This window comes from Coregonus lavaretus (assembly GCF_964263955.1).
Source record: "Coregonus lavaretus genome assembly, chromosome: 14".
NCBI classification, from domain to species: domain Eukaryota; kingdom Metazoa; phylum Chordata; class Actinopteri; order Salmoniformes; family Salmonidae; genus Coregonus; species Coregonus lavaretus.
Window position 1 is genome coordinate 43,463,464 of NC_140001.1, and position 8,144 is coordinate 43,471,607.

At 42.1% G+C, this 8,144-nt stretch overlaps 1 protein-coding gene across 1 annotated transcript; it reads right to left on the reverse strand.

The window, feature by feature from the left end:
• Window positions 1-97: 97 nt before the first annotated feature.
• LOC311141837 (V-set and immunoglobulin domain-containing protein 10-like) lies at window positions 98-6,496 on the reverse strand. The gene is made up of 9 exons (XM_084177329.1): window positions 6,134-6,496; window positions 5,627-5,935; window positions 4,766-5,071; window positions 4,295-4,443; window positions 4,022-4,172; window positions 3,275-3,559; window positions 1,109-1,222; window positions 700-861; window positions 98-439 (listed from the first exon to the last, which is right to left on the reverse strand). Exons 1-9 carry the CDS (start codon window positions 6,183-6,185, stop codon window positions 360-362), a joined length of 1,608 nt encoding a protein of 535 aa, XP_084033455.1. The 5' UTR covers window positions 6,186-6,496; the 3' UTR covers window positions 98-359.
• Window positions 6,497-8,144: the final 1,648 nt, after the last annotated feature.

Genomic DNA, 8,144 nt, shown 5'->3' on the forward strand with positions numbered 1-8,144 from the left:
GGTGTTCCTAATGTTTTGTGCACTCAGTGTACATCCATCCCTGCCTATGTTTTTTTATTCAGATGTATTTTGTGTTTGAATGATACAAAATGTTATGAAATGTTACATTACTGTCAAAAATGTCATTTAATGAGACAAATGGCAACAATTCATTTACATAACCCTGTTAATGATCAATGAATAAGCCTTATGTGAAAACCAAAAAGTGAAATGGACAGTAAAAAGCAGACCCATACATCTACATAGGCTACTGTAAAAGCCAACCACCTATAATTACACATCTTCTCACAGTTTCATACGTAGTAAAATGTTCTCTATGATATGCTTTAAAGAATTACATAAAAACAATCTTCCAACACCTAAAATGTGACAAGTTCTTCCATATCTGTAGTTTCTAGCTGTAATGGATGTTCAACAATTTCTTCATCTTCATGGTCATCTGAAAAAGAGATGGGTTACAAATTTGGGTTAGAGCTGCATATACAGTATGAGGTCAATACAAAACAGCAACAGAATAGTTACAGTTCTATCCACTGTATATTATAGATACATGCAATTACAACATTACAATCACATTACTTGCCTTCATAATGTAACATAGAACAGGCCTACACCTTTTCAAAACAAATATATGCAGCTAGTACACCAGTGGGAAATCCCCCCCTCTACAAGCAGGAAGCAGCTAGAATCATCTCTTACTGGATGAGATTCTATGTATTTGTACAAGTGTAGTGTTGTGTCCATTAGTCAGAGGTAGAGGTGGCAGTCTGGGTACTGCTTGATGAAACACCTCCTCTTCATCGGACTCTACCAGGCTCAACACATCTCCTCTCTCCTCCTCCATTCGCTCACATCCATTACCTGTTAAAAAAAAAAGATCAATTTAGATTTCAAAGTTGGTTGTTAGTATTTACATATATATTTTAGCAAGTCAGTAACTTTCCAAGTCACTCATCATCAAAGTATATCTTATCTTTAAGGTTAGGTTGATGGATCTTTTTCTTTCACCTTTCATGAAACTACACAATAATAAACAAAGGCAGATGAGCTAACTTGAAGCTCTTGTAACAAAAGGGACAATGCAATTCATGGGGAAAAGGGGTTTTACCCAGGCAAATTCGGTCACGGCTGGAATATATTGTTTTAGCGATAACAATCCCAGATCCTACGACCAAAAGGGCTAGAAATATCCCAATGATTGCTCCAGTGTATTGAGAAGAGGCTGAGGAAACAAAAAAAACTAGATTAGACATGTTTTAGTCTCTCATTAGACATGCTTACATGTCGCTAAAGGGACATGAATGTACAAGAATCTCTCACAAGGAGAGGCAACAGGTTTATCGACATTCCAAAGAAGGTGTTTCCTTGCTACCTTTCTGCACCTGCCTTTGATAGGTTTTTGTTTAAAAGAATGGTATTCTGTGTCTATACAGTGAGGGAAAAAAGTATTTGATCCCCTGCTGATTTTGTACGTTTGCCCACTGACAAAGACATGATCAGTCTATAATTTTAATGGTAGGTTTATTTGAACAGTGAGAGACAGAATAACAACAACAAAAATCCAGATAAACGCATGTCAATGTTATAAATTGATTTGCATTTTAATGAGGGAAATAAGTATTTGACCCCTCTGCAAAACATGATTTAGGACTTGGTGGCAATTCCCTTGTTGGCAATCACAGAGGTCAGACGTTTCTTGTAGTTGGCCACCAGGTTTGCACACATCTCAGGATGGATTTTGTCCCACTCCTCTTTGCAGATCTTCTCCAAGTCATTAAGGTTTCGAGGCTGACGTTTGGCAACTCGAACCTTCAGCTCCCTCCACAGATTTTCTATGGGATTAAGGTCTGGAGACTGGCTAGGCCACTCCAGGACCTTAATGTGCTTATTCTTGAGCCACTCCTTTATTGCCTTGGCCGTGTGTTTTGGGTCATTGTCATGCTGGAATACCCATCCACGACCCATTTTCAATGCCCTGGCTGAGGGAAGGAGGTTCTCACCCAAGATTTGACGGTACATGGCCCCGTCCATCGTCCTTTTGATGCAGTGAAGTTGTCCTGTCCCCTTAGCAGAAAAACACCCCCAAAGCATAATGTTTCCACCTCCATGTTTGACGGTGGGGATGGTGTTCTTGGGGTCATAGGCAGCATTCCTCCTCCTCCAAACACGGCGAGTTGAGTTGATGCCAAAGAGCTCAACTTTGGTCTCATCTGACCACAACACTTTCACCCAGTTCTCCTCTGAATTATTCAGATGTTCATTGGCAAACTTCAGACGGGCATGTATATGTGCTTTCTTGAGCAGGGGGACCTTGCGGGCGCTGCAGGATTTCAGTCCTTCACGGCGTAGTGTGTTATCAATTGTTTTCTTGGTGACTATGGTCCCAGCTGCCTTGAGATCATTGACAAGATCCTCCCGTGTAGTTCTGGGCTGATTCCTCACCATTCTCATGATCATTGCAACTCCACGAGGTGAGATCTTGAATGGAGCCCCAGGCCGAGGGAGATTGACAGTTCTTTTGTGTTTCTTCTATTTGCGAATAATCGCACCAACTGTTGTCACCTTCTCACCAAGCTGATTGGCGATGGTCTTGTAGCCCATTCCAGCCTTGTGTAGGTCTACAATCAGGTCCCTGACATCCTTGGAGAGCTCTTTGGTCTTGGCCATGGTGGAGAGTTTGGAATGTGATTGATTGATTGCTTCTGTGGACAGGTGTCTTTTATACAGGTAACAAACTGAGATTAGGAGCACTCCCTTTAAGAGTGTGCTCCTAATCTCAGCTCGTTACCTGTATAAAAGACACCTGGGAGCCAGAAATCTTTCTGATTGAGAGGGGGTCAAATACTTATTTCCCTCATTAAAATGCAAATCAATTAATATTTTTTTTTACATGTGTTTATCTGGATTTTTGTTGTTGTTATTCTGTCTCTCACTGTTCAAATAAACCTACCATAAAAATGATAGACTGATCATTTCTTTGTCAGTGGGCAAACGTACAAAATCAGCAGGGGATCAAATACTTTTTTCCCTCACTGTACATGTATTACATGTGCACTAAGCATGTTCACAAATGGTTTAGTTCTGATAAAGATCCCCCACACCTGGCCTTTATGATTATAAACATCAATTATCACTAGGACCATATGCAATCTGTAGACACGTTTTCTATACAGTTTCCCATATGTCCCACATTTTTTCTTACAGTAAGGAAATATAGGCACGTGCACAAACACGCACCGACACACTCTCTCTCTCTCTCTCTCTCTCAACTCACTCGTAACTGTTAAATAGATCTCCAGCTCGCGGACCATCAGTGGGTTCTCGCTCCTGCAGAAGTAGAGGCCCTCGTCCTGCTTGGCGACGTTGACTATGGTCAGGGTGAAGGTGGGGCCCTGCTCTGACAGGACATACTTGGGGCTGGGTACCACATCCTCCTGCTGGGCTGTCCTCTGCCAGGTGGTGAGGGCTGGAGGCCGGGAGCTGGACTCTGTACAGGTTAATGTGATGTTGGTGCCTTCGAGAGCTGTGACCAGTGGTTCCCCTTCAGGATAGGGAGACTCTGGGAGATGAGAAGAAACAGGGTGTTAGACTGGGTCAGGGATATAATTACACATTTATATTAGATATAAGGATACACGTGCACACACACACACACAAATACACACATACACACACACACACTATGGAGAGGTGTGGCTGAGTAAGAGGTGTACACGTTCTTTGGTGCTTTTTCATTGTTTGGCACGGCTTTCTGGAATTACAAAGACAGCTCCCTTGCTGTGTGCCACTGAATGGGTTCACACCTGGCTAACATTCTGAGCTTTGTACAGTTGCAAAAACCACAGTTGGTTTACAGCTGAAATAAACAAAGAGTTGACCTGAACTGAAGTGAACTGTTATTGATAAGTTTCAGGGCGTCTTTGTACAGTATTTGCAATACAGAAACCATCAAGCTGAAAAGTAAACAGAGAGCATAGAAGCTATGTTGACTCGTTTGCAGGGTGTCTCTTATATTGCTTACTGAGGGTGAAGGAGCAGAACTTCTCGTCTTCTGTACTGATCATAGGGTGATGCCCATCACACTTGAGCGTCTGCCCGTCAAACAACAACGACCTGTTCAGATTCACCACCAGACTGTCTGTCACCTCCGACTCCATCAGCTGTCCTGCCACCTAAGATGACCACAATGGAAATAAGTTGTTACACTTGTGTGTTATCCTCAATGATTTTAAATGCATTGTACCCCATTTAATTGTGTTTTTAAATTGTCCCCCAAAAACACACAAAAAAAGACCTGGTTCCCCTGTCTCGCTGGCTCTTGATGTTTCTCCCCCCAGAGTAACGTGGGAGAGGGGTAGCCTCCAAACCAGCTGCAGTTAAACTGGACATGGGACAGGTTCTTCCATACCTTCCACTGACACTCCGGTTGCTTCTCTGGGGAATCTAGAGGAGAAATGGAAGCACTTAATGTTACGGTATAGAATTGATTTGGTATTTGGGTAATTACACAGTAATAACAAACCAGGTACCATTTTGATTGTTAAGATAATATGATAATAAGATTCATTATTTTGGTTAATCTAAACAAGCACCACTGGGCACCATTAGGTACCAGGTATTTAGCCAGTGGCAACTGCAGACAAACAAAACAGTATTGACATTCAGAGATTCATTTTTTCTTAAATGATCACTAAGCCCAGGCAATCACAGAAGACAGATCCCAGTATCAGAGACTAGTGAGTCGATTACCCTTATAGTCACCTACAGTATACAAGCAGCTCTCTGCTCCAGTCAACTGCCTTCTGGGAAACTGAGTTCTGGGCTCTACAGCTATAGTTCCCCTGAGCTGTGGGTTGGATGTCCTCTATCCTGAAGTCCAGCCAGGATCCACTGCCCGCTGTCAGTGAGTCGTTGCTGGACGCCACACCCTGAAACCCCCAGGACAGACTCTGGGAGGGATAAGACCAGCTGGAGCAGTTGAACAACACAGTGGAACCCCTGTGGACGACAAGGGTTCCATTGGAAAGGGTTGTGGCTGGGTGGATGTCTGTGATGCCATTTTCAGGACCACCTGTAAGAGGTAAACATGAGGTAGTTTAGTAATAGTGTCTACAAAGTAGGCATACACTTTGCACTTGAATAGTCTTCCCAGAATACAACAATCAAGCATTGTTACAATGTTTCATTATTGAACAATGTGGACTGATACCACAACATACACACATGGCATTCTCTTTAGAGATCCTTCCTAGTCCTTATTGGTTAAAATCAGACCGTTCAACGCTCTTCAAGGTACAGTATTTAAGATCACCTGCAAATACCCTTTTATGATACACATTCAAATGCCTACAGGAGACATGGACATACTACTACAGTATCTGTTATCCACGAAACTAACCACTGCAGCAAATATTCTGGAAGAACCAGTTTCAAGAAATTTGGAGCCAGGGCAATTGACCAAGATACTCGATTGTATAGACCTGTCAGCAACGGGTGAGGCTGAAATAGCCGAATCCACTAAATTGAAGGGGTGTCCACATACTTTTGGCAATGTAGTTTATATACAATTCATTATACAAGAATTATATCAACACACACATTGTTACATTAGAAAACATACACTTACTGACTATTCGCAATGTCAGACTTGTTTGAGTTTTGTTGTCATGGGGTAAGGAATCACAAAGATAGGTCCCCTCATCTGATAAAGCTAGTCCATTGATGTACAAGCTTTGATTGTTCTGTATCGTCAGGTGCCCTTCACTTGAAGGTGTTAGAATTATGGAATGATTTCGGCCAATGATAAACTGTCCATTCTTCATCCATCCCGTGAAGGAGGGAGTCACATTAATCGCAGTGTTCCAACACGGAAGTAGAATATTCGCTCCCAGTGTTTTGATAACAGTAGTTTGATCTGAGCGCCCATTTGCTGCAACTTTCATAAAAACAATAAGCAAGAGATGAGACACGATTAACAAATAGTAAAAGTGAGCACCACATAGATCAAAACATTGACCTAATATAAACTAATTTCACTGTATCACTTATTAGGCTAAAAACAATGGATTATGTTTCAAATCCACCTTTTACGTTACATAGGCTCTTCATAAACACGTCACAAGTGGACACTCACCTGTCTGATGCATGAACAAAAGAAGAAAAATTGCAACTGTGAATGCCTTCATGATTATTACTGCTGTATAGCCTGATTGCAAGTTAAACAAAACCTGGTTGCCAATGTCAGCCGTTTACCTGACTACCTGTTGTACGTGCTATGACAAAACACAACTCTACACGTTGTTTACATAAGACTGGTTAGAGTAGATAATAGATCCATAGGCTATAATTCAACACATCTCTTTTCCATGGAACTGCCACATGCTATATATTTTCACCTATTTTGCTACCTGGCTGTTTACTCAGGGAGAGGTATTATGGACACGCCTAGTGCCCAAATGGATGACGCATGTCGCGTAGCTGAGAGTCGAGTGTGGAGACAAATCGGTTCCGTCGATCGTCCTTATAAGCCCTTGCAAGCTACAATATGTAACTTTTTGTGCGACCGGACCAAATTCACATAGAAATATGAATTATAGATGTTTCATTCTCATTGACAGCAAGTCTAACAATTATGTGTTCTATGCGCGATATTTTTAGTCTTTCCGTTCTTATGTTTCGTTTTTGCGATTTTTACTTTCGGTTTTTAACAACAGCTTCAAAATGTGGGGTTATGGAAAATATATGTCACACCAGTTTAGATGGTAAAATGAATCACTACACAATGACTGGTTTGTTTTGCAACAGCATAACACTTATTAAAATTTGTAAAGTGATTATGTCGATGGGCGATGGAGAAATAACAATAAGTATTGGTCACCATCTGGATTTGATCACTATCTCCAATTTGTTCCATCCCACTTGATTTTATTTCGAGTAGGGTAGCAGCCTACACGAGAAATAACTTGTTGGTAGTAGGCCTAACCATCTGGATTTCACCATGATAGAGTCTACACTCCTCAATTGGGACAGTACGCGCTGCAAGCCGACAACACTGGGCACCTTGTTCGCTTGCCCGCAGTAGGGAAGTAGCTAGTATAGCCAGTATTCGGCCAGGGTGACATCTGACCACAGTAGGGAAGTAGCTAGTGTAGCCAATATCAGGCCAGGTTGACAGCTAAAGCACATGCATTGTAGTGATTTTCACCAAAAAATCTACAACTAGGGCATTAACGTCTAACGTTACATTTTGTTAAAAAAACAACAACTAACAGTTACACTCCATGACCGAAAGTATGTGGACACCAGCTCGTCGAACATCTCATTTCAAAATCATGGCCATTAATATGGATTTGGTTCCCCCTTTGCTGCTATAACAGCCTCCACTCTTCTGGGAAGGCTTTCCACTAGATGTTGGAACATTGCTGCAGGGACTTGCTTCCATTCAGCCACAAGAGCATTAGTTAGGTCGGGCACTGATATTGGGCGATTAGGCCTGGCTCACAGCCGGCGTTCCAATTCATCCCAAAGGTGTTCGATGGGGTTGAGGTCAGGGCTCTGTGCAGGCCAGTCAAGTTCTTCCACACCGATCTCAACAAACCATTTCTGTATGGACCTTGCTTTGTGCACGGGGGCATTGTCATGCTGAAACATGAAAGGGCCTTCCCCAAACTGTTGCCACGCACAGAATCATCTAAAATATGCTGTAGTGTTAAGATTCCCCTTCACTGGAACTAAGGGGCCTAGCGCGAACCATGAAAAACAGGCATAGACCATTATTCCTCCTCCACCAAACTTTACAGCAGTGGCATGTATTCATAGATGCCAAGGGAAGCCAGGCTTCCCCAAAAAATTGACAAATCAAAAGTTTTAAAAACATAAAATAATGTATCTTTCATCTCTGTGTTTCATAATTCATTAAAGAGACTGAATGTATCTCACAGGAGAAAGCATCTGAGCGAGCGAAACAGCGCCCCTCTCTATGTGTAGGCCATCTATCTGATTCTGTCTGGTCCAAATGAGTATGAAATTGTTGGCGCCCATAGCACTGAAGGCAAGGGAAGCCAGCCAGGAATCTGGCCTCCCTTAACAAAAAAAGTATAAAAAATTAGCCAATCAGCGTTGAGCTGAACTGAGCAAGCTCAACT

What these genes read in the sequence shown, in the direction of transcription:
- LOC311141837 (XM_084177329.1), bottom strand. Translation starts at nt 6,185, where the DNA reads ATGAAGGCATTCACAGTTGCAATTTTTCTTCTTTTGTTCATGCATCAG. An exon ending in TTTGTTCATGCATCAGACAG is followed by an intron (nt 5,936 to 6,133) that starts GTGAGTGTCCAC and finishes TTTTTATGAAAG; the next exon opens with TTGCAGCAAATGGGCGCTCA. An exon ending in CAGAGAGCTGCTTGTATACT is followed by an intron (nt 4,444 to 4,765) that starts GTAGGTGACTAT and finishes TTTCTCCTCTAG; the next exon opens with ATTCCCCAGAGAAGCAACCG.